This window comes from Larus michahellis, chromosome 2, assembly GCF_964199755.1.
Source record: "Larus michahellis chromosome 2, bLarMic1.1, whole genome shotgun sequence".
Taxonomy (NCBI): domain Eukaryota; kingdom Metazoa; phylum Chordata; class Aves; order Charadriiformes; family Laridae; genus Larus; species Larus michahellis.
The window spans coordinates 160314598-160340048 of record NC_133897.1 but is presented as its reverse complement, the minus strand read 5'-3'; the positions used below and the strand labels follow the sequence as shown (position 1 = coordinate 160340048).

The 25451-nt window shown below is 41.1% G+C and overlaps 1 protein-coding gene across 2 annotated transcripts in view; it reads left to right on the top strand.

Annotated features, from left to right (window-relative positions):
* Positions 1 to 25451, top strand: part of KCNQ3 (potassium voltage-gated channel subfamily Q member 3) — a 211968-nt gene that overhangs the window by 170523 nt on the left and 15994 nt on the right. Inside the window, exons 2-10 of one of the 2 annotated variants that reach the window (XM_074577851.1) lie at positions 6078 to 6168; positions 7904 to 8030; positions 9795 to 9967; positions 11898 to 12053; positions 13418 to 13528; positions 14370 to 14465; positions 15825 to 15919; positions 17631 to 17657; positions 21316 to 21372. In XM_074577851.1, coding sequence (XP_074433952.1) covers positions 6078 to 6168; positions 7904 to 8030; positions 9795 to 9967; positions 11898 to 12053; positions 13418 to 13528; positions 14370 to 14465; positions 15825 to 15919; positions 17631 to 17657; positions 21316 to 21372 — 933 coding nt within the window. The remainder of the gene's footprint in view (positions 1 to 6077; positions 6169 to 7903; positions 8031 to 9794; positions 9968 to 11897; positions 12054 to 13417; positions 13529 to 14369; positions 14466 to 15824; positions 15920 to 17630; positions 17658 to 21315; positions 21373 to 25451) is intronic. The other variant, XM_074577853.1, reaches the window with a different exon arrangement.

The following is a 25451-nucleotide window of genomic DNA, read 5'->3' as shown; positions in this document are numbered from 1 at the left end:
CATAAAAAACCTGGCATGAATAAACGTTTAGGCTTTTCTGGCTCAGCTTCCTACTGGACTCTCACGTTTGTCACCAACAGACTAGTGTCATTCTGGGCTGCCACTTCATCACCTGCCAGATGGTATGCCAGTGTGACTAGGGATCTTTTGGGGATCTTTTTTTACTTCCTAGGGTTTCCTCCAGCATCTTATGAAGGATCTCTGTCTCTGCCATTGCAGCAGAGCAAGAGTGCAATTCAGCTTACTGAGCATGGCATTCCATACCCTGCCCTTGCTGTGTGATGGGATTGGGCCAGGGGCTCCTGCATGGAGCTGTGGATGTGTGTGTACTTGGTGGAATCTGTGGATGCAGAGAAAGAGGAACCTGTGAACATCCCTACCTGAAGCACTTGCCGCTTTGTTCCTCCTCCTTCAGGACCTACAATGAGTTTCTCAGTGCACTTCCCCATACCCCTCTGCACAGTGCACATTTGTGGCCCCACAAAGCTTTTGGATTTTTCCCGTCACCCCAATCTCAGTACCAATCTCTGTAAGAGTAACTGTCCTATTCCTTGGAATAGCAGAGATGCAAGAATCTAAATATCAAGCAGTGAGTATTCCCAAGTCTGTGGAAATCAGGCATGCATTCCCTTCTCTCTGAAGGGCTGTTCTCAAATATTTGGTAATGTCATTTTTACAGTGTTAAAAATCCCAACTCAAGCCTCTCATTAGCAACCATAAAATGATCAGTGCAAGATACTGCAGATGTTCTGTGAAAACTGAAGTTTGGATGCAGAGAAAAAGATGGTGGGTAGGAATATAGAGCAACTGAAAGAACTGTGAGAAAAGATTCATTTTTAATCCTTATGGGTAAAAGCCAATAGTTGAAGAAAATAAGGTTGTTCCAGTTGAAATCTGGGAAGGCGTGTGGGAACCATGGTTTTAGGACCATATTGCATTGGGAACCATAAACCAAAAACTGAGCAAAACTCTGCCAGATTTTCCTAATATAATCTTACAGAATTCCATTAGCATTTACCAGGTGGCAGAACATAATGAAAGTAGAACACAAGTTTTAAGGGAAAACAAGAAAGGACCAAATGGAGGAAAGCAGAAAAATCTCAGATTTATACGAACATTTGGAGACAAAGGAAATTCCAATGGCTTGCAAGACATGGTATTGAAGATGGGAGAGCAAACAGAAGTCTATGCCCTGCTGCAGTGGAGGGGATTTCTTATTCGTAACTATTCAAGAGGTTTTCCTGCGCACAGATTGGATTATTATTTTATAGGCAGGATCCTCGACCGCATGTAGATGTGATACCGAAATTTACAGTAAGGGATTTCAGGGAAACCTGGTCATGTAAGAAGTGGGTTGGTATCGCTGGTAGGCTAATTCTTTCAGTAGTAAAAATATATAAACATTATTAAAAGGCATTGTATGTAATTATATCCAAAACAGGGCTGAACAGAAGAGGTGGCATTCAGCTAATTTACACAGTAAACATCCCCATGGGAGCTACTCACTGGAGTCTTTCCTTACAGTTATAGAGAAGAAATTGTTTCTGTAGATGCTTCTGACCAGCTTGAGCTGTCTACTTTAAAACAAAATGAGCTGTACACGAGAAGCACGTGTTCCTCTGTATTAACTGTAAGCCTAATTGAAATGTAACATTTTGCCACACAGCACAAAAATTTGCCAAAATGACGCCAGATATAAGTATGGTTTGACCTGCCTGTGATGTATCTAGTCCTCATGACAGCTTCAGAAGAACGCAATGTTTTGGAATAGATTGTAGGCAGATTACTATATGAACTGCTCCTAAAGTGAATCACATAAATCCTAATCCTAAAATTCGATTACTCTAAAATTTTGAAGGAAGAGATGGTGAACATCTCTTTTTTCAACAACTTTTATATTTTTTCCATATGTACACGATAAGCGTCTATATATGGAAAAAATATAAAAGTTCTCAGCTAGATCTGCATTATATTGGCTTCAAATGAAAGCAGATATAGAAGAAAACCTCAAAGAATGTTAAGTATTAGAAGAAATTTATCAAACAAAACAGTCTGTGGTGTTCATCCAAGAAACATTAGATTCGTGGTCTAGCACAGTCATTTCTTCATCTTTCCTGGAAAAAATATGTATTGTTTTTGGAATACTGTCTTTAATACACTAAAATGGTACAATTGGAAAATACGAATGTTAAACATGTGATTTCCAATAACAAGATCATCTATTTACTAGAATAGTACATTTGTTGTGACAGTGACAGAAGAGCACTGCCGTTTGGTAGTCCCGAACTTGTACATAGAACAAACTAATCAGGATTTTATGTATAACACTGCGAATAGGTACAATGTAATGGGCAGTGCAAAATCATGTAAAATGATAGCAAGGATGATTCTAAAAACTGAAGAACCAAATTCAGATCTTCATTTGGCATATCCAGTCTTGAAGTCTGGACTGCCACCTGCTGAAACACTGTTCGATAGGAAGCTTAGGCTTAAGAGAATTCAATCTTCATTACTAAACCTTGACTTTTACCCTATTTCTTTCTTCTAACCCTTGGTGTTCTATGTCCCATGGATAGTATCGTTACGACTGTGAGTAAATTTGAGACTTTGTCCCTCTCTGCCCCTTGATTCCCCAGGTCAGTGTTAGTCTCCCCTCTGCTCATCCTCTGTGAATCCAGCAGTTTCTTTCCCTGCAATTTGCCTGTTAGGATTTTGCAGTCAGGTTCAACCACTGGACCCACACTGCTGCCTCTTGTCCCTCCACGACACCTCTAAAAGATGAAATTAAACAATATAGACTCATCTATACTGTCCTATTGCCATAGGACAGTATAGACTCGGCAACTGTCAAGCAAATTAAGAGTCTTTATGTTCACAAAACCACAATATGAGCATAGGTGGTACATATGTCCACAATATAGGTATAAGCAGCAAGGTGAAGATGAACCATGACACCTGTGTAGCAGCTTCCATAAAAAGAGAAAACAAGAAGGCTTGCAGGCTTCGTAAACACCAAGATCGGAAAGAGAAGAGGCTGCAGGGAAATGGGTGGGTTGCATAGCATCAATGGAGATTAAAATTCATGAAGTGCCTTGAACACGGTTGTCATTTCAGATGCTAAGGGAGGATTGCTGCGATGTGATTTGATTAACTTGCAGTGGGTGTTTATCTTTTGGAAACAGTGCGGTACAAGGATAGCTGACCCTTCCAAGATGGATTGCGGTTATGTATCCCAACACAAGCCTTTCATCTTGCTGTGAGGCGGAGCAGGAGCCTGGCTCTGTGGGCTGTGTGATTTTTGGGACTTGTCTGGGCTGCATTCATGCAATTCCTGCAATGGGGAGGTTCAGGCCACATTCACTGCTCAGTTTTGCCCTCAAAATTATTCATGATGACTTCTGATCTCCAGTCTCACCCTCCCACCCTATTTCTACTTTTTTTTGTGTCTTGCATGATCTGTTGTTTTCATGGGTGGGCTCTCACTTTGAGCAGTGGGACTCGCAGCACAGGCTGTGGCACATAGAGCAGTTGAACTAGCAGCACCCCTTGTCCGTTAATGCCAACATTTGGGGCTTTTAGTGACCAAGGAAAATCCTTTTCACCGCTGTGATACTCCTTTTCTTGCACATCAAATACATGGGTGTGATCACCTGAACTTCACCTGCATTGAGTTTCATAGGGAAGGAAAATAGGAGCGAGAGACGTTATCCCTTTGCTCTATGGAGCACCGATACCCTCTAGTGGTAAAACCGCAGGCATTTTTAGGCAAAAGATGATTTCATTACTGATTTATCTTCTGTCTTCCTCTTGGACAAAAAGCTGCACATTATCTTTAATAGACAGTACTGTTCTGTTGAATGATATCATACATTCATGCCTGTAGTTTAAGTAGCTGATGATGTAATTTCCTTGGTCTGTTTTTAGTGTGTTTCATCTTTCATTAAATCATTTAAATGATAATTGTGAGCTGATGGGTGACCGAATTTTCACATAGTATGAAGAAATGGCTGTAATGAAAAGCATCAAGTAGCAAAAGCTCAAGGCTTTAAATGGAGAATTAGTGATGGCACCACTGTAATGGCTGCAATGTGGCAGATCATAGGTGGTTCATAGCTAATCGAAGGAATCATGTTGTCTTGGTTGAGTTCTCACCAGTTTGCTCGTGGAGGCACAAGGTAGCTGGATCATGGGTCTTGGGAGGCCAGTGAGCCAGTGGCTTTGTAACTTCAAGGTGGGGACAGCAAGGTATGGTGTGACAAAGCAAGCCTGAGGGCATGGTAGGAGCATGGCAGAATTGCTAAGTTAACAGACGAATGCCTTGAGCAGCAGGAGTGTGGTTGTAGGTAGATGGCAAAGGACACATTCTGGACCCAAAGGCTATTTCCTGCCAATCACATAACCCTTGCTCTAAAGCATGGCTGGTGAGTGGGAGAAGATGGAACTTCTCAAAGAAATCCAGAGTTATTTAGCATGAACAAACCCATTTATTTCTGTTCTAACCTTGCTTGAAATGGCTGATCTAAAATTTTCCTGACATAGGAATCTTCAGTCTGAATAGGTAATTTTAGGAAAGCCACAGCAAAGTCATCCTTCAGGATTTGCTGTGAAATGTTTCACTGTTGCCTGGTCATTGCGTGGAGGGTGCTAGTTGATGCTGTTTGGGGAAAATTTCCCCCCGCAAAAGGCAGCAGGAGCTGTCTGGAGCTCTCCTCTCTCCTATTACTCCAGCTGCAAAAATTTTGCAAATCCTCAGAACACGCTCCCTTAGCCCTAGGTTTCCCCGTATGTGAAGGAAACAAAACCCCAAGACTGGTTAGAGGACATGGGTCTCTGAGCTGAGCCCCCTTCCCCATGGTCCCTGCTCGCTGCCTCCACACTGCCGACTGTGGACTCTGCTCATTTCACCCAGGGAAACAAAGTGGAGTTTTATTCAGCAAGAAATGAAATCCCACTTTAGGTATCAGATTGAAATTCAAAACAGGTAGTACACACTAAACACAGTTTGAGTCTTAACAAGCTTTTTTCCCTGGATGATTTCAGTACCTAATGCCTATCATTTCTTTGATGTAGCCTAACTATGAAAGCAAGGGATCCAAGGCTTTCATGGAGACATCCTTCAAATTTATTCACTAAGCTCTGAAATATTTCCATGGCCACCTGCCCCTCTGTTCCTGCAGATCAGGTTTTGGGAGCACATTAAAATGCCCATGATCTGGGTTCATGTAGTACTAGAATACGAGCTTCCCCCAGTCTGCTTCACAGTAATCGCTTACGAGACTCCCTTGATTTTTCTTACCTCTTTATGTATAAAAGATTTTCAATAGCTTGAACCTGGGAGTAATTTTACAAAGCAGATCAACGTGACTTTAGATTGGACTGAATTGGATTTACCAGCAGTGGGAGTTAAATTTTCTGTCAAGTCTCTGTGTTCTGGAGCCTCACAAACAGGCAATAGCACAGGGGCAGTGATTTATCATGCACTGTGTTTACTGGAGAGCAGAACTTTACCCTCTCTATTGTTTCTCTTTCAAACCTTTTTATCTTTTCTTCTGCATAGAAATGAGTGCAAAAAGGGAAGGAAAGAAAGAAATGCAGTGCAGTTTTCAAGGGAGGGTTTGTGCTGGTGCTGCATTGTATTGAAGCGTTTACTGTTTCTGCAGCCTCAGGATGTGCCAAGTAGATTTATTCCCCTGTAACTGCAGTGCCATTTTGTGAAGCACAAAGCACATCAGCTTGGAATAGACCTCCTGAGCTTTACAGTCTTCTGCCATACCATACAATCCCGTCCCAAAATAAAGTATCATCCATTTGCTTCCTGAAGAATTCAATCAGGTGAATTAATGCATGTCTGTCCCAGTACTGTTCTGATTTAGGATCTTGCCATGATTTCTTGGCTGTCAGTTCCCCCCTGTCCAGGTTGAGAACCCTTGATCTTCATGAGATCCCACCTCACGGCTCACTGATGGGAAGTAGCCATCCTTTGAAGGTCTCCACTCGGGCTTTTATACGTAATATCTCTAATGCAAATACAGTGAGGGGTAACAATGCTGTGTTTTTTTCCTTTTTTTTCATTCCAGATTTTTGATTGTCTTGGGGTGTTTGATCTTAGCTGTGCTGACAACTTTCAAGGAGTATGAAACTGTTTCGGGAGACTGGCTCCTCTTGCTGGTAAGTAGACTGGCTGCTGCATCACCCTGGTAATGTCCTTGAATTGAAATCAGCCCCATCAGCAGTGGTGGAAACTGACTCCAAGCTCTGCATGCAATAATATTTCTTCTGTAGGTCCTGTAGCAGTGACCGTACACTTACATATAATTGGAGAGTTCCCGGTTCGTTGTCAACAGTGAATGAATAAAAGGAAAGTAAGAAGAGAGGAAAAATACTAGCCTGAGACTTTTAAATAATGGCTTTTCAGCATTTGCCTAACAGTTCTCCCATCGAAGGATCAATATATTTCCTATTGACCGTGCCAGACCTGAGCATTTGTGGGGGGTTCTACCAATCCCAGCATTTCTTTCAAGGGAGGTGATCAGAATTGGACTCACACTTGTGCCCAGTAGCAGGATAACTGAAACTGTTGCAAGTAGTGCCTCCAATGACTGTCTATGAGAGGAAATGTATTTGCAGCAAGTACATTCTTTTCTCTGTGTTTCCAGCATGCTTGTTATATAAATTCTGGAGCTCTTGCTCAAGACAGTGTTTCTGTAGGCCTCTGATTTGGCAGAAGAAGAAAAAAATAGAAAAAAACCCCATCACTAATTATAAACATGATATATTCATCATTTTATGAAAACATCCCTAACAAAGAACTTTGTCTGCTCCCATAGCTGTCATGAAATAGTGCAATGTCTCACTTAACCTGGCCTTGTAGAAAAGCATCCCTAGGGAAATTGCACAGCAGGAGTAGTTCAGGATCTCAATTTCCATTTCCCCTTGTACCCCCAGAGACGTGTAGATCCAAGCTGGAACTAAATGCCAAAAGGAATGAAAGGTGAATTCCCTTTGCATGTTCCTTCTCAAAAAGCGCCTGTATGAAAACACCCTCATCCCCTAGGGAATGTGAAACTTGCTTTTGGTCCCTGTTGCCCTGCTTAGACCTATCTTTTCACATTTGAAAAAGCCTGAGGTTATTTTTCCTTCTGTGCTTTCTTTTATGTGGCGCTCAGCGGTTTTCACAAGTGCCTAGCAGCTGTGGGCATGGGCATCAGGAAAAAAAACCCCTTTCCTCCTTGTCAGCTGTTGAGAGAGAGGATAAGTAACTGCGTGCCCCATGCTGCCCTTGGCCCATCTCTGCTGAGCACCTCAGAGAAGCTCTTTCCTCTCCATTCCCTCCCCATGCTTAGAAGAGTTATTGCGCAAGGTAGAAAATCCCATTCTTCAGTGCACCAGAAGTTTAAGGGAATAATACATGCCTCAAACTTGTCTTATATATGCCTTGGTCATTGCCTTAAATGTATGAGCATATGAATATACTGTATACTGTCCCTGTCTCTATAGATATGTCTGCATGAATGAGCTGCTGGTGGGGAACCCTGGGTGTGGGTATACAGTGCACTGGGGACTTTGCAGTCACCGCTCACGTATGTCTTCTTCTTTCGCGTGAAACAGGAGGTCTTTTTGTGAAGTAATTGCCCTTCCATCAAGGCAGGGCAAGCACTTCACATTTACCCAACAGCAGAGGCACATCCTTTCTGCAGAGCACTTAGCAGGCTGTAAAGTTTTGTCCTGCTTTGCCTTGCCTCTTTCATCAACCTAGATTCTCCTCCCAACTTTTTCCCTCTCTCTCACACTCTCGTACCCCAACAGTTGCACCTCATCCGTTTCCTTCAGCTATCTCTATGTGTCCAGAATTACTGCAAAACTTGTTACAAGTCTAACAACATAGTTTGTGTCTTTGATGCAGGAAACTTTTGCCATTTTCATCTTTGGAGCAGAGTTTGCCTTAAGAATCTGGGCTGCTGGGTGTTGCTGTCGCTACAAAGGATGGCGGGGGAGACTCAAATTTGCCAGGAAGCCTTTGTGCATGCTGGGTAAGCACATGCTCTCTACTGCTGTTTTCCTCATTACGTTCTTTTCCTTCTAAGCCAGTTTGGGGGGATGTCCAAGAAGCAGCGAATGGCGGTGCAAAGGACACTGAAATCAGATCTGCCCTTTGTGCTAGGGGCTGTGTCCTGCTTGGCGTAGTTACTTGAAGTGATTGTGAATAACGATTCATTCAAGACACTCTTGGGTGGCTGGTCAGTGACAAAAAAAAATGGATCCTTCTATAGCAAACACATTTTTCTTGTCCTGAGTCCCACTGCATTTTTCTTAAGCTCATCAGAAAATATACTCTGTCTGCCGTTGGTTTCAAGCCACTGCAGATCCCCACACTGTGCCATCTTCTCTATTGTTCATATTCAAATGTTGTGTTTTACCTTTGTAATGTTGATCTGCATTTGCAAACAAGTATCTTTGTGATTTCACCCATGTTATCTTTCAGGCTTGGAAGGTACTGCCGTACAACTGTCATAAAACTACTCATTTTTCATGTTTGAATCCCTCCTAAAACTCCTCATTATGCCCACAAACCAAACCAGCCAACATTTAGGAGCTCACTCTGCCCTGAACGCCTGTTGTGCACATCCACATTCGTTCGCCGTTTCCAGGATTCCCTCATTTATTTTGATGCTTTTCAGGCCAAACACTAGGTTTGTGTTTGTTTGTTTGCCAAACACTATTTGTACAGCACGTAGCACTCTGGGGAGGCGTGGTGCTGCGGTTATGTGAGTACATGCTACCCTCTTCCCTCTCCCTCCTTTTGTTCATCTTGTGGGTCTAAATGGCAAACAAAATCGGAAAAATTTTCTTCGTGCATCTATGCTACCTTCAATTTAGTAGTGCTCCTTTGGGTGCTACTGTTGTATAAATGCTTCTCATAGCGTTGTGAAGGCAGTAGAGCACGGTGTGTGCAAGTGGGATTGCAACTGTCTCATGCCTTCTTGGTAAACGCGTCATCTCACTTCTGAGAATGAATCTTCATTGGTGTCTGGGGAAAGAACAGAAATCCCACTGGATTTATTAATATCATCACTTGGTTGTCATTGGCACAGGTTTGTTTTGAGAATAGTTGAAAATGAGTAAATCTGAAATCCATCCGGTGCCACTCTTTTTGGCTGGAAATACAATGTGAAGGCAATTGAAAGACTGAGTGCCCGGAGAATGTTTGAAGCCTTTTGGTACCACTTTTTTCTCATATATCTATAGGATCAAAAAGCAGGGGGGAAACAAGGAAAAGAAAGAGAAAGAAATAAAACAAGAAGTAGTGATGTGATTTGCATTTCAGACCTCTTCAGTTGATCAGCAAATTGGCCATGTGAGTGCTTACAAAATACAGTATTACTGACTTTGATATTTTAAAGGGAAAACTCAGTCAAAAGAACAAATCACTAGATGCACTATCAAAACCTGAATTTCTTACCTACTGACCTGTTCACTAAGGTGTTCCTGTGGGACAGATGAATTTAAGGTTGTTTTTCTGCCAGCATTCAGACACTGTTTCATCCCTAAGCTAGTTCAGGCAGCGTCTCAAGTCCAGCGTGTCGGTCTGTAAATAGATTACGAGGCTTTCTGGTGGGTTCTGTGTGTGACGCCGACTGTCTGGCAGGTGCAGATATCTGTTTAATTGGCAAGAGAAAGCATTTTCAGGCAACCTTAAAATTTGCCCAGGGAAATCTGCAGCACAACCAGATGGGATTAAGAAGCAGGTGATAGGGCCACTTTTGTTGGCAGGCTTTGTTCTTTTTGCCTTGCAGATATCTTTGTGCTGATTGCTTCAGTGCCAGTGGTTGCTGTTGGGAACCAGGGCAATGTTCTGGCCACATCTCTCAGAAGCCTCCGCTTCCTTCAGATCCTACGGATGCTCCGAATGGACAGGCGGGGCGGTACATGGAAACTCTTGGGATCAGCCATTTGTGCACATAGCAAAGTAAGTGAGGAGTTTGCAGGGCTTAGCTGGGGCTTGGGACAGAGCTGTTGAAGGGAAAGAGAGGGGATACACAGGAACAGCAATGCCTTGGGATTATGTCTAGTAGTTCAAGCAATAGTTTTGTCCTTTCAGCTTTATTCTGTTTCCCGTTCTCTGAACAATTTCTACCCTTTGTTTCACCCTTCTCTACTCAATAGCAGTGCTATTAAGTGACAATAGAGAGTGTTCATTCCCACACTCATTGCAACAGGAATTTTGCCTTTACACTGAATGAGCAGGGACATCCCTTTAATGGTGAAGTATGTTGAAATCTGTGACAGAAAAGCCTCTATATTTGCAACATGTTTGTAGTGGCTTCTCCGACATCAACAGATGGAACAGGACTCTGGAGGGATGGAAAGAGGCTGGTTAGCAGAAATGTGGTTTCAGAGGGAGCTACTGAATAATTTCTCTTTGAAAGCATGGGCCAGGCAATACAAAGATGCACATAGTGTGAACCCAGACAGACAAGATTTCTAAAATCATCTTTGCTCAGTCTAACTTGATGCTAAAGTCAGACACATCCTGTCTCACACCAGACAGATACGTTGTGTTCTTGCATTTTCACCAAACATTATTACACGTTAAAAACTATCTGCATAAAAATCCTCTAGATGAGATTTCTCAACTGCACAGGGTGTAGAAAAATTGTGTATACTCTGTGCTACATACTGCTTTTTCTTATCCATGAATGACATTCCTGACATTTTAGGGGTTCTTGAAAATTAAAATGCCAGCTGGCACAGCATAATTAGATTTTGCTTCTTTGTAGTGGCTGGTAGGGATACCCACCCTGCTTCATTTCATACCAACTTCTGTTTCTTCCCCATAAAAACTTACTACAAGGCAGGTGGCACAAAAACACTTATGTCAAAAATGTTTCTCAGGAAACTGAGATCATGGAAGAAGCCTATGTGCTGAAGACTTTGTTCAGAAATTGTTTAAGGTTTCATTGTGTGGGATTTCATTCAAATGTTCCTTATTTGATTCCCAATGACCACCCCTTGGACCTGAGCTGGCTGCGGGAGATAAGAAGGGGTTGCAAGAACTTTGCTTCACTGGAGACACTAAAGAAACAATTTTGATAACGAGGTTAGCCAACAAATTTCCTTCTGTCATTGCACACCAGAAATCAGCCAAGAAAGTTGACTTATCTCGAGACTCAATTATGAAATTCTCAGCTACAACCTTTTTTCTTTTTTTTTATTTTTCAAATGCAGCTCTCACTAAAAAAAAGGAATATTGATTTTTTACCCACTTGTGAAGACCTTCACCAAAAAAGTTTTTGCTGTGTTTCAGACATTGCTGGGATTTGAACTTGGGTTGCTGCACGTCCCACCTCAGTAGGATTAGCCACACACTCCACTGTAGTCACTCTCTCTAAAACAAGTTCAGGTTTGTTTTCACACAGACGGTATTCAAGGCCTGTTCTTATTGCATCAGTTCATGGTGATATCATACATCAGAACAAGCTTTGATATGCCTAAAGAGGAGAAACTGCATCCTGCTATGGAGGTAGGGAGAGGGCAGAGCTGTTGATTTGCCTGCCAAGAATGAGGGCAGCAGGAATGGGAAGAATCAAGGTCAGGGACAGAACCACCCCTGTGTCATGTGTGTAGCTAAGCCCTTAACCCAGCTTTAAGCAGAACTACAACTGCAGATTGCTCCAAGCTGTTCCCAAGGAAGATGCCATGTAAGGGCTAATTCTTGTAAATCTTTGCATTATTTCCCAGTAAGTGCTGAGATGGGCTGGTCATGAGCTGTTACCAAGCCAGCAGCGACAGCTCTGCTGTTATCCTCAGTCCTTCTCTCTTCTCTTGATGATTACTTTTCCACTGTGGGTATTGAGAGTGTTTTCAGGCCCTCCAATGTCCATCTGTTTATTTTACAGGAACTCATCACTGCTTGGTACATCGGGTTCCTGACACTCATCCTATCCTCATTTCTTGTTTATCTGGTTGAAAAAGATGTTCCTGAAAAGGATGCTAATGGGGTGGAGATGAAGGAAGAGTTTGAAACCTATGCAGACGCACTGTGGTGGGGGCTGGTAAGTGACTCCAAAAATACCTTATCCCCTTCTTAAAAACTTTGTATCCAAGAAGAGATAAAGTATTGATATTAAGGATTACAGTATAAGTGCTGCTAAATTTGGGTAACGTTACCAAAGTAGGGATGCCCCTACAATCATTTAACAGAACTTATACCCCTGTTGATTTTCAGTCAGACAAGGGCCTTTAGGTACTTAGACCTCTTTCAAAATCAGTCTGTGCTCTTGGCTTCTGGGAAACCTCTCTTTTAGAGGAGTGTCTCTTTGGATATAACTGTACTGTCAGAGCCTATGCCTATGGGAGACCCAGCTCTCATGAGAGCGGTGTCCTGCCTGTGAGAGCTACATCCCTCAGAAAACAACAAAAACAGAGCTGGCCAAACTGGGAGGTGCTGTTGACTGAGGCACAAGAGGCCTTGCAGAGGGATGTAAATGGTTTGGAGCATTGGGCAATGAGTAATAAGATGAAATTTAACGAGTCCAAAATTTCTCTGGAAAGGATAACTCAACACTTCTTTCGTGTCTTACATGCATTCCTCAAGAATCAATCAGGGAATGCCATTGGTGGTAGGATACTGAGCAAGAGGGACCTTTGATACATCTGTTCTTGTCTCTTCTGATGATGAGAGGAGTATTGGTCTGTGCCACTGCTCATTTGATCACAAAATATTCCTTCCACCTGGTAGACAGAATTCATGTTGTTTTGTTACCAATAGTTAGGGGAGTCTATATCATGCTGTGACTAAAATTTAGCAGCATATGTTTTTATTTACTGCAGTTATTCATAAATGGCAAGATGCCCCCCACCATTATTAATCAGAAAGTCCTGAGTGTTTCATAGAACACCTGGATATTTTCATATCCTTTCATATCCAGGACATTTAGGGAGAGTCTCACTGATGAGAAAAGGTACACAGCTGGAAATTAGCAGTTGTGCGGGAAAGGAGTAAGTTGTCACAGTCGTCTTTATTTTACAGAGACTGAGACTTCAGGGAGAGGTAGCCCTGATTTTTTGTTAAAGCTCTGCAAGCTGTAAACTGGCGAGTCCCACTCCTAACTGTGCACTGATGGTGGGCAGGAGACTCACTCTGCCTGCAATGTCACATGGAGTTCCCTTTCAGCAAATGCATCCTAGAGAGGCACCTGCTTTAAGACTAAATCTGTTCTCTCTGGTGCAATGCCTCTGGACTATGATGCCATTAAAAAAAAAACAATTGGTTGGCCCATCGTCAAGATCCTATTTTAAGAAGCTGTGCATGCACACCCATAGAGCTAAGTGAGTTATGCAGGTGTCATGGTGACATTTAAAGCAGAGCAGTTGGCTTTGTTTTTCTTATGGGAAGTCCTGGTCATTCTGCCTACAGATCACCCTCGCTACGATTGGGTATGGCGACAAGACCCCCAAAACATGGGAGGGACGGCTGATTGCAGCTACATTCTCTCTCATTGGAGTGTCTTTCTTTGCTCTTCCTGCAGTAAGTACCTTCCCCTTCCTCTGTTAGCCACAGCCCAGCGCTGTGCACTTGAAAAAAGGAAAACTGCCAGTGGAATCAAAACCTCTTTTTAAGAAGTGATTCAGACGCTTGAGCTGGTCTATATCAGTAGATCAAACTCCTTTCTTCCCAGCTTTGCATAGAGCTAATTGGGAATAATATGTCACCCTGATACTCCTCCAACCATGTGTGGGCATTTTCTGAGACAGTGCTCATCGGCACAGGCCAGGTGAATCCTACTCTGGCTGCTTAAGAAATGATCTCTGAATTGCTTTTGAAAGTATATTTGTTCTCTTGTGTTACATAAGCCAAATATTTGCCTTCTCTGCAAAGTCCTCAGGTAAGAACGAGGTAAGATCTAGGTGAGATGGATCAAATACCAACAGAAACCATCCCAAGTCCAGATTTTAGGATATTTTTTCTTTAGATTGAGACTTGGAAAAAATTTCATGGAGGATGAGAGGTCCCACGCACCCAAATCCAGAGTATGGTCAGCATAGCTCTTTTATCACACAAGTACAGTTTCACTGTACCCTGAGTGGAAAGTAATACACCACCTGGACACCTCCCGCTTGGAAAAACAGTAGACATTCAAGAAGCCTGTTGAGGACCTTAAAATGATTTGGGATGGCCTGTGGTTCTTGAGAGGATCATGACAACCTTGAGTGTCCCATGAGCGGAGCAGTGGGAAAGGCATGCTGTACCACACAATGGTTCCATGTAGCCATCTCCATCTCCACCCACAGACCTGTTTCCTCTCATCACTAATCCGTTTTTTCTCAGTAAGAAATGTCTACAATCTTGCATCACTCTATGCTTTCAGGGTATTTTGGGCTCAGGGCTGGCACTGAAGGTCCAGGAGCAACATCGTCAAAAACATTTTGAGAAAAGAAGAAAGCCAGCAGCTGAACTCATTCAGGTTTGCAGTCTCCTCCTTGAAAAAGTGTTGTGTATGAAGACTTCTGTGTCAAGTTAACAAGAGCCACCACTTCCCCCCTGCCCAAATTCTCATTTCCCATTTCAGGAGGCGAGAAACTGTGTTTGTAAAGGAGTCAGGTTTTTTCACATCGAACTAGATAATCCAGAGGTCCTTGCAGTTTTTGAGGAATCTTTCAATTCCTAGAATATCTTGCAGAAGAATAGTGTCTTTAGAAGAAAGGGCCTCATCTGCTAGCTTCTGGAAACCAACCAACCTCTGCATCAGTGCCACAAAATCAAAGAAAACGTTCTGTCGAAAGCATATTCTTTCCAAAATCCAGGTTTTGTCAGTTCCCTTGAGAGAGTGCTTTTATGTTCAAACAAAGTTATGTTGTTATTGATGTGAAAACAGCAATAGAAGTGACTGTTTCAGTCAAGGCAAATGAGATAAACAGTGCGTGTGGTTTGTAAAAACTGAAACAAATCCTGGATCTTCTGTTATGTCACTGGATGATCAGAGGCTTCAATGGGAAGAGACTCCTTACCTCACTTGGATTTCAATTATGGCCTTTGTTAAAAATTCAGAAAATTAAACTTAAAATTACTAGTCTGGGGGCTGACAGATTTGACAGGAGTTACTCTTAGTATGTGTGGAGCACACCCCGATGGCAGTGAAGTAAATGGCAGCATTTCCACAGAGGGACAGAGAAAGCATCTGTGATATCAGATGGAAGCGTTGGAGCTCAGGACTGCTCAGGATCAAACCAGTCCTCAGGAGAAACAGGCTTAATGGTGTATTATGCTGTTCTCATTAAAAACGCTCCTTAGCAAACAGAAGGGACTGCAGGGATACGTTGTGAATTGAATTCACCTTTTAAATTAAAGCATCTCCACTTAGCAGGTAGCTAATTTAGCTACAGTAGTTTTTAGGTATGTGCTTAGAGAATTTTGATTGGAACTAAATACTGAAATAGAAAATTGCTCAGCAAAATTTCCTCTCATGATACATTAGGTAGTAAACTAGCTTAAGCAATTCCAGAAATATTGGAGAAGTCCAGCAGTGCTTGAAGATCTTTCAGACATACCAGACAGGAGAATAAAACCAGTTTAGTCAAATGTAGTGTGTTGTTGACGTTGGTGGTTCTCTCCATGTCCTGTCTCCTATAACAGCCCTCTCAGACCATAGTCCAGGGTCAATAATTTTGTCATACAATGACACTCATTTGGTATGGCTGATTATTAATTAATTTCCCAATAGTCACTCAGGTGCGTTGTTATGTTCTTTGAAACAATCCAATCTCTATCGGACTGGGGAATAGCTTTACCTCACCCTAATTATTTCCTCTCCCTTGTAATTCAGGCTGCCTGGAGATACTATGCTACTAACCCCAACAGGATTGATCTAGTTGCTACCTGGAGATTTTATGAATCAATTGTATCATTTCCATTTTTCAGGTACGTATGTGCATTGTCCACATCTCCATCATCGTTTTCTGTGAAGTAAAGTCAGGACAGGAAACATAGACTTTATATATCTCAATGAGGCTTTTGTACGTAACAGAGAGTTGCCAATTAACTTCCTGGCTGAGACTGAAAAACATGCTTCTTGACTTCTGGATCCATTTCTTCTTCCTTTCCCTGGTGGTATATATTTGAGGCACATGGATAACTCCATCAGTGGCTCTCATGTTGTCATTAAACAAAGGAGAAGACTACCTCACTGACACCTTTTTAAGATTCTGGAGTTTATTGCACTGGAAATATCAATTTCTCCCTCTGTAATTTTGTTCCTGATAAAGCTTTAGCCCTGGATTTCAGAGGTGCCTGTGCTTCTCACACCCTCTGTGTGAGGTTGTGTATTTTAAGATATGGACTATGCTGAAAATTCTTACTTTTCCCTCTTTAACTCAACTAGCCTGAGAATTGTGTTGTTCACAGAGGTGGCCATGGCACGTGAACATATTTAGTGCTTGTTAAATACTTGTCTTTTGGCCATACCAATTGCTCAAGGGGATAATTCAGTGGAGGACAGTCAAAGTATCTTTAAAACTGTCTCCCACTGAAACTATTGACTGAAGGTTCACAAGGAAACTTTTTGGGGGAGTTGGGGTCGTGGTTTTATTTTAACCATCACTTCTGAGTTCAGTGGAAACCATTCCATACATGAAGGCATTCAGACTTATGAATATGTTTGTGGATATGAGTGTGTCTGATCTTCACTTTTCTTGCCTGTCAAACATGCAGCTTCCTCACCTTGAGTTCCTAACATTTTAAAATGTTGCCCCTGTGAAAGCAAAGGCTTTTAGCTATAGACTACCAGCTGCTAATAATGGGCATTACTTACCCAAGTTTGTGCTTTAAACTTTCATTCTGGACTTGCTGTTATGTCTCATTCTGACAACAAATGCCCTTAAACTACAGCTCAGCTCAAGCAGAGGTCTCCACATGTAAGCTGTGCTCACTGTGCTAATACTGCAGCGCCAGCTGTTGCTCAAAACTGACTTGAAGAGACATTTCAGGCCTCTGCCTTTACAAAGGCAAATTACAAATATTAACTCTTTCTTTGATTTATTAACAATATATTTCTTTAGGATTGGTCTCACTTAGGTCAAAAAGGAAATCTCTAAGAAAAAACATGACACGTGTTTAATTAAGGCTCAGTACGTTTCTTTCCCTTTCTTTATCCCTTCTCACTCTCTGTCTGTTCCCACATTATCCATTATAGAGTGATTTCTAGATGGTTTCTTGACCTCAGGTTTTGTTCAGAGAATGATTCTCCAGCTTGCCTGGAGTCTAGACTCATTACCATGACTTCAAGCCTGTTCATTGTATGTAGGCTCTTCTGTGATTCAAATGCGACCTGAAATTTAATAGGTGTTTTGCAAATAAGGTCCTGGGAGAGAGGGCAAGGGAGTTCGCTTCTCACCAAAGACTAGATTGCCAGTTTAAGCAGCTCAGATTGGTTTCAGGAACCTGTATCACTTTCTTTGCTTTATGGCTAGTTGAAAATTTTGCTTTTATTCTGCTGTCAGTGATGGTCACGGAACAAAAGAGATATAAACCATTAGCAATAGATTAGAAATTTCTGCTTGAAAAAATCTGCTGAATTTATTATGTAATTCTTCTCTCCTTACTTTTTTGTAATGCTTCCGCTCTTCTATAAAAGGAAAGAGCAATTGGATGGTACTGCCAGGTACGTAGCTATCCTTATTATAGCCTTGTTTAAGACAGTTATTGGAGGATGTAGGTTAAATGGTACTAACACACGTGCTACTAACACCACAGATAGTCATTAAAAATCATTAACCGGTCCATTTCCTAATTGCTTGCTTTTTTCCCAATTTAACAACACAGCTAAAATACTAATCGTACAACTGCAATGTTGCTTGTTGATTGTTGTTGATTGTCTGTAAACAGCTTTATTGTCCGTTATGATTAATCATGGTCTAGGTTTCTCCTGATGCGTGACATAAAGTCAGGTTGTTCTGGGGTGAATTTAAAGTTCTGTTTCATGTTATTGCTCAACAGTTCTGCACAGAGCAATGTTGCAGTATAAGGAATCAAGTCTGTGGCGATTAATCATGTGCAAAGATTTCTTGATGATAAATACTAAGATGGATGGCTAAGATGGAGCAGAAGGATAGTCAACCTCTCTGGCAGTACTAAAAAAGCTCTGTTAGGTTTGAGGCCTTGTCCCACCCCTGCTGAAACAGATGGGAAGACTCCCAGTCAGTTTGAGGAATTTACAAGCAAAGAGAATGAAGCAGTCATCGATCCTAATACTGGTCAGTCACTGAAGACTGAAGCAGAGCAGTCGTTGTCAGTCAAGCTGTGAGGTCTCAAATGGAAATGATATTATTCTAACCCTTTCCAGCTAAATTCAAAAGCACATAAAATAGTTCAATGTCAAAACGTGAAATACTTAATGCTAAACTACTATCAGCAGATCACCCACAAAGAGTCAATAACAATTAAAGGATAAGTGGTTCCAAAGACTCGTGCTGATGCTATTTCCATTTGCATTTCCATTTACAACACAGAGAAAAAGTGCAAGAATTGTAGCAAAATTTGAAAACTGTTAGTCAGAGGACAGGCCTGGATTCCAGTCCCTGGCCTAATGAAAAGTTATCTTTTTGGGTTTTAAACATTTCATGCAACTCATGGCAGCTTCAAGAAAGGAAACTGAAAAAAACAAATTCACACTTGCTGTTCTCATATGAATTTTTTGGGTTCAAACCTCCTTTAACAGAAAAGAAAAACCGATCCCGAGTTTTCTTGTAATGCGGGCGAGCGCTGTAGTGCTGAATTATTGGGAAAACATGACTTTTCCCTCCTGCCACCATCATCATGAGCTAGCCTGCTTCTCTTCAAAGACTGCCTGGATGGGAGTTACCTAGTTTGTGAACCCTCCTGTACTATAAGGGTACTTATAGTACTGTAAGTACTATACATCCATGTTACTGCCCAAGCTAAGCAGTCATGGGCAAGCTCAGTTGCCTCAATGTAGATGGCTGGAGATTTTAGCCAACTCCAAGTTGGCAACAGCTAAATTTTGGCCTTTAATATGTAGGAGAAAGGTTAGGAGCTGAAATCCTTTTTCAGTACGTAACCCCATACCTTGAGCCGAAATGTGTTCTGAGTCAGATGCAGCAGGAGATTAAAATTAGGCAAGTGAATGATTGCTGAAGTTTGCTCCCCTAGAGAATCTCCTGCACCTGCGGTGACAGAACAGTTTGTGGAGTAACTTCAGAGTTACTGTTCCTTTCAGGCCAGTAGAAGAAATCATTTTATGCCGACACACTGGATTAAAAACTGAAAAGTGTGACTCGCAGCTCAAAATCTTTGAAACTGTAATCCCAAGGCCCCTCTTTCTAGCTGGGTATATCTTGCTTTTATGTTGTTACATGCGTAATAACTTTTAGCAAAATCATCGGTAAACCTGCGCTGGAACCTTCCTGTGTAGCAGGATCGTGTTTATGGAAATAAGCATTCAATAAGAGGGACTGGAAGCCCTCCAGATAAACAGAAAAATGATTGTATTTGTGGGAGCATCCACTGACTTCAGTAGACATGGGAGTGAGCCATAAAATCTGTTGTTTTGACAGTCCTACCTCCCATCTCTCATAAAACTCTCATTTACAGACCAGATAATTAAAAAAAAATAAATACTCTTCCTCCTACGACGATTTAGTATAGAAAGTATTACGCGTACTCCACTGCTGTTTCCATTTAAGGCTGTATTGAAATAAATGAGCAATACAGGAATGTGGTCCTAGTGCAGAGAACAGCCCATAAGTGCACTCACTCTCCAGGTTTTTGCATCAGTTAAGTACTTAATGGGAAACTTGTAGTAATAAACTACATTGTCTGAACAGTGGTTGACAAAGGAGAGAGAAGAATTAGTCTAAAACTTTCCCAGGAGAGTCAGAAAATTTAACTAGTTAATAAACTAAAAATTAGGTCTGGCTATGTGAAAATTTGAGGATGGGTAGCTCTTTAAAGTAGCAAGGTTTCTATTCTGTGGTGCGAAAGCTCTTTAGGAACTCCACAGTTGGAGAGTTGTAGATCCTTCTAGGATCTGTCCTTGGAAGCAGGAGCTGGCATCGTGACAAAGTCACAGCTAAAGACAACAGAGTGGAAGAGTCCATTTCAGAAGTTGGATCCCGAGGCAAGGCTGCAGGGAAGGGCTTGTGAGAGTAGAAAGCCGATTAAAGTTTGGCAGCAGCCCAAGGCTTTATTGAAGCTCTCTTTAAACTAAAACTGTGAAGATGTGAGATATGATGAAGAGCACATTGGACTGCCCTTGAACTAGATAGTAGGCTGGGTCCTGTAAGCACTGAAGTGGTGCATATGATGCTGCTCATTTTCCCTACATGCCCTGTATAGTCTCCCAAGCCAGATGGAACTGGGGCTGTGGCATTCATTGCTCACGGGTGGGGAGTTAACTGACTTTATACCAGAGATGCCACTAGCTTTTTCTTCCTTAATCGATGCCTTAAACGACCAGCACAGGAAATTGCAGCTAGCAATTGCTCTTCTGCGTGTATTGCAAAGCCTTTTCATCTGTTTAGCTCCCAAGAAGGAAGATTTATGAGAAAGATATATTAATGCCCATTTCTGCTGGAGTGCAGCAAATCATTCAGCAAATGCGCTGAATGTAGGTGCTTGACCTACATTTCCCCGCCTTTTGGATGAACCTTTGCTTGAGGGACATATTTTGAACCAACTTTTTACATCTGTGTTTGAGGAAGGAATTGTGGGCCTCATTTTTCAGCGCTGTTGTTAGCAGCTGTTCCACTGATTTCGACTAGTGTAAGAATTTTGAATCACTTGTATGTACAGGTACTTTAGTGAAGGATTTTGAACTTTCTTCTAAGGTCTTTCTCGTAATCAGCATTGTCCAACTGTAAAACTAGACATCAGGAGAGCATGTTCATTTCTAGATCTAATATTATATGATTGCAGAAAAGTAATTTATCCCTGTTTCCTTATCTCAACATGATAAATAATATTTTTCTGACTTTGGAAAGTCGGTTTGGTTTTTTTAAGTGGCAGAATTGGTACTAGTCTTTCCTATTATTTGAGTATGAAAGAATGCATATATTGTGGTGCATTTTTGTATTGCCAGTAGTAACAGCATAATGAAAATAAAGTCATAATTTGCAAGGTGGAAAATTTCACTGTCAGCATTTCTTCTTAATGCAGCTGCCCAAAACAGGAAGGGGTAAAAAGCCACTCTGATTTGCACACTACATTAACTACAAATGAAAGGCTGTTCCCATTCTTTTTCATAGAGCTTTTCATGGGTAATCATTAACGTCTCATCTTAATAACTTTTCTTCGCTTTACAGTAATGTCATGTTTAGTAGGGAGTCATTCTTTGGATCAAGCCTCACAAGAAAACTTAGGTATATACATTCAAGTAACAATTGAGCCTTACTCTTTTCATATTTCTTGCATGCCATTCTCTGCCTGCACTTTCTGTTTTTACTAAAGTAGTTAATCTAACCACGATAAAAAGTAATGGGAGATAAGACTGAAAAGTTATTTAAGCGTAAAAAGAAAGTTGCATGACTTTGCAGATAGTTCATTGTTCTGCTGTTCAGAAAACATGGGATCTAATCCTGGCTCTGCCAATGACCTACTTAAAAACAAGTGCTTTTCTCTGTTTTCATAGAATGGGAATGATACTAACCTACTCTGCAAATCATTTAGAAATTTACTATAAGAAAAATATACTGCAAGAACTAAATACCATTCCTTATGTAGTCCCAACCTTGCCAACACAAATTCATGCAAGTCACTTTGCATTTGAGTTCAGTGGAACAACATCTCTGCATGTATATTTGCAGGTTCTGGTTCAGCAAACGGAAAACAAGTGGATGCTTTTGATCATCTGAATAAAGTTCGTGACACGCTTTAATACCTTGCTGAACTGTGACCTAAGATGTGGGGCGAGAACTTTTATCTTCCTGCAAAGAAACATAAAAATAATTTGTAGTGTTTCAGGAATCTGAAAAACACATAATCAGAAATGCTAATATTTTGGCTAAATTGTCAAGCATTTTTTTCTATCCCACACAAACATCTTGCTATTATTCAACTCATTGTTCTCATTTCCACTTCATTCCACAAACCTGAAATCATCAACACACAACTCAGCTTTCCTAGCCCAAGCTCTTCAACTTTCGGAGAACGGCTAGTGAAGTACTCAATTTCTTCATTGGATGATTGGCCCATGCAAAATAGTCAAGAGGCATTGATTTTGCAGTTTGGTTGGCTTTCTAGTAGTTCATACATGGAGACACATTCTCTGCAAAGTAAAGAGTGGGTCAACATCCATATGGTTTCTATCTGTGTTGCTGACTGCATCAGTTGTTGAAAAATATCCATCCTTTTTTCACAAAGAATTGAACTTTGATTATTCTCCCCATGGATTTGCATGACATTGCTTATTTTTACCCATTTCCAATCACTTTAGAAAGTGTGGATGAGAAGAGGGGCTGAGCAAAGGCCTTTAGTGTGCATAAAGGCTCTTTCCCTTTCTGAAGGGCATCAAAGTTGAGCCAAAGTTAAGACTTGTGTTCATGTTTCTGGGCAAATAATCTGGATGGTAGGTGAGTTTGGATTTAGAGTCATGCCTACAATGAAATACCGATGAGGACATACATCACCAGAGTGTGGAAATTGGTTGGCGAAAAGGGAGTGTTTCCTCCTCAGACATCAGAAACTTGCAAATTTAGACGTCAAGATTCAGAGTGCAAAGTGGCTTTTTAAATGTGAAAACATTAGTTGTCAAGAAGTTAAAGGCAATTATTTTGAGATTGAACTTTTTGGGGAGTTCCTTTCTGTAGAAAAGAATGTTACTCAATTTGCTTAAAAGGGAAAGCTGATTGTCGAAAGTTCAGAAGTACCTCAGAAGTGTGGAATGCTCTTTGTTTTATATTAAGAAAACAAGTGAACTCTCTGAGATCAGCTGCATGTATTCAGTGCAGGATTCATGGCTGTCCTCACAATGTTAATTTCATGCTAATTTCTATTGGGAATAGTTCAAAGGAGAATATTTCTGGAAATCTCATTCAGAATGTTTGATTCTGAAGTACAGCTGATAAGGTAGTAAACTACAGGAGTAAACATGACTGCCTTTTTCTTCCAGTTACTTGAGAACAGCTAAATCTAATGATTAGCTAAACTGCAAAAAATATGAAAAAAATTTCTGATTATTATTACTCCTTGTTAGGTGAAAGTGGTAAATACATGGAAGAGGGCTGTGTTTGATTCACTGTTAGCATTAATTCATTATCTTTCTTCTCATACATATACCATTTGTTTATGAAACTCCAATACTAAGCAAAGCACAGAGAGGAGAGTATCTGGCTTGCATGATGGGATGTAACTGCATTATTTCCGTGCATGACTGTTTCTGCAAAAGTATTTCTAGTTCAGTGGTTCCCACTCGTTATTCTGAGCAAGGGTAAAACATCTGCTGCAGAAGCCAGCCATCTCTTGTATATCCAGCCAACAAATTCATCTCTCAGATGTTCCCAAAATAATTCCCAATGCTCTTGGGGAGCAAGAATCTGAGAGCTGAATTGTTCTCTAGCTAGGAAGCTTTTGAGCCAAATTGTCTGCACTGCTTCTGCCTTCCTCCTTTTATGGTGGTCTGTATCTACCACAGAATTAAGGACTCCACTTCAAAGACAAAGCTTTTGGGAAAATTTTTATTCCACCACAAGGGAGAGGATGCAATAGCATGCAAGACAAGAAATGGCAACATATCCAAGCTAGTCAGAGAAACTACTCTGCCTTTTATCATCATGTTTGGGATGCATTTGAATCCCTCCAATTTCTGGAATTGTGCTGGAAGTCAGGAATCACATTTATTGAATGTAAGGAAGCCAAATGAAGTGGGACCACTGTCCCAAGGGGAGGAAGAGTAGCTATCAGTAGGAGGACTCTTAAAGACAAGCAGCAGTACATGAACCTGTGGGTGGGAACCACTGTCCTAGCCACTCTCATGGAAGATGATGTGATCTGCGCATGCTTCATACTCTGAGACTGAGCCCTGCGCATGCTGTTTTAATGAAGGAGATTGTGTCATGAGAACAAATGTTTTCTAAGTCTTTTTAAAAAGCACAATGAAAACAAAAACCCCAGCAGACCCAGATTTCATCCCTTGGAAATGAGAATAAAGTTCATTTTTTCTCTGATGACAGCTAGTCATTATCTGGAAAGAAGCTTGGGTTTTGTTTCAGTTTTTTTTTTGTGTACAACATACTGTTGTATTTTTTTCATGTGAAGACGATGAATTATTTTCTGATGATTCTACTGCTCTGGCTGCCTGGATATGAACATAATTGTCTGTATTTATTGCATAAACATACTGTTATGAATCTGAATGTTACTTTAAGGGTTAATAAACAGGATTCAATTAATGAGGAAGGCTTCAGCTCAGATAAATTTAGCTTAGACTCAAGTCTGCTTAGACTCTCTCTGCTTAGAGGGAGACTGCTTTTTAACTGACTTATCATCTAGATCTTTCTGTAGATAATAACGAGACAAGTTCCCCCAGATGTAAAATCATTCCAAAGTGAAAGGAAGCTGAACTGCACTCTGTAGGTTGCTGACTTCCCACTGATCATTGAAAGGGGCATGAAGATTAGTCTTAGACAGGACATTTAACTTTTTAAGCAGCTTAAGGAAGATCAGACGAGTTCTAGCTCCTAAACCTAAGATGCTCGAGCAACAGTTTTGGGACAACAGTTTGTTCCTGAACTGACACATCAGTGGGGGAAGTTGTGAAACTCCCTAGAAAGAGAATTTGAGAATGCTTTTGGTGTATATTATTTACCTTAAACCCCCACCCCACAAAAAAGAAAACCAACCCACAAATGTGCAGTGAAAAACATCACTACGAATAAGTAGCCTTTAGTACTGAATGCAGAGGAATGTTTTGATCTATTTTGATCTGAGGAGGATATCAAATCTTGATCAATCTTATTCTTGTATAGCTCCACGGCAGGGATTTCTGCACATATTGCCTGTATTTCTGTCCTATATTGAAAAAATATCTGCAAGATTAATGTTTTGGATACTTTTCCTGCTGGTCTGATCCCTATAGTTCGTTGCAATGCACTTTATACCTCCTTGCCTTTTGATAAGGAAGGCAGTTATTACAGGAGTTTTAAGGGGCAAACTTTGAGACATCTGGAGAGATGAGTTTCCGGAGAGAGAGAGACAGAAGCCATATGTAATGATAGCTCTATTTTTCTAATATAGTATTAAACTGCTATTTATAAACAATTGGAATCTTCTGTCTCACCTATTTTTCTGCTTCTTTGTCTTTCAGGTTCTCTGCCTTAAACATATTCTTCTCTTGAGAACTTCTCTCTAGTGTTACTAAACCAAATCTTGTGGCATTTAACACATTGCTCGAAGCCAGTGTGTAGTATGTGACCACTTCTTGCCCTTGAGGAAATCACATCAT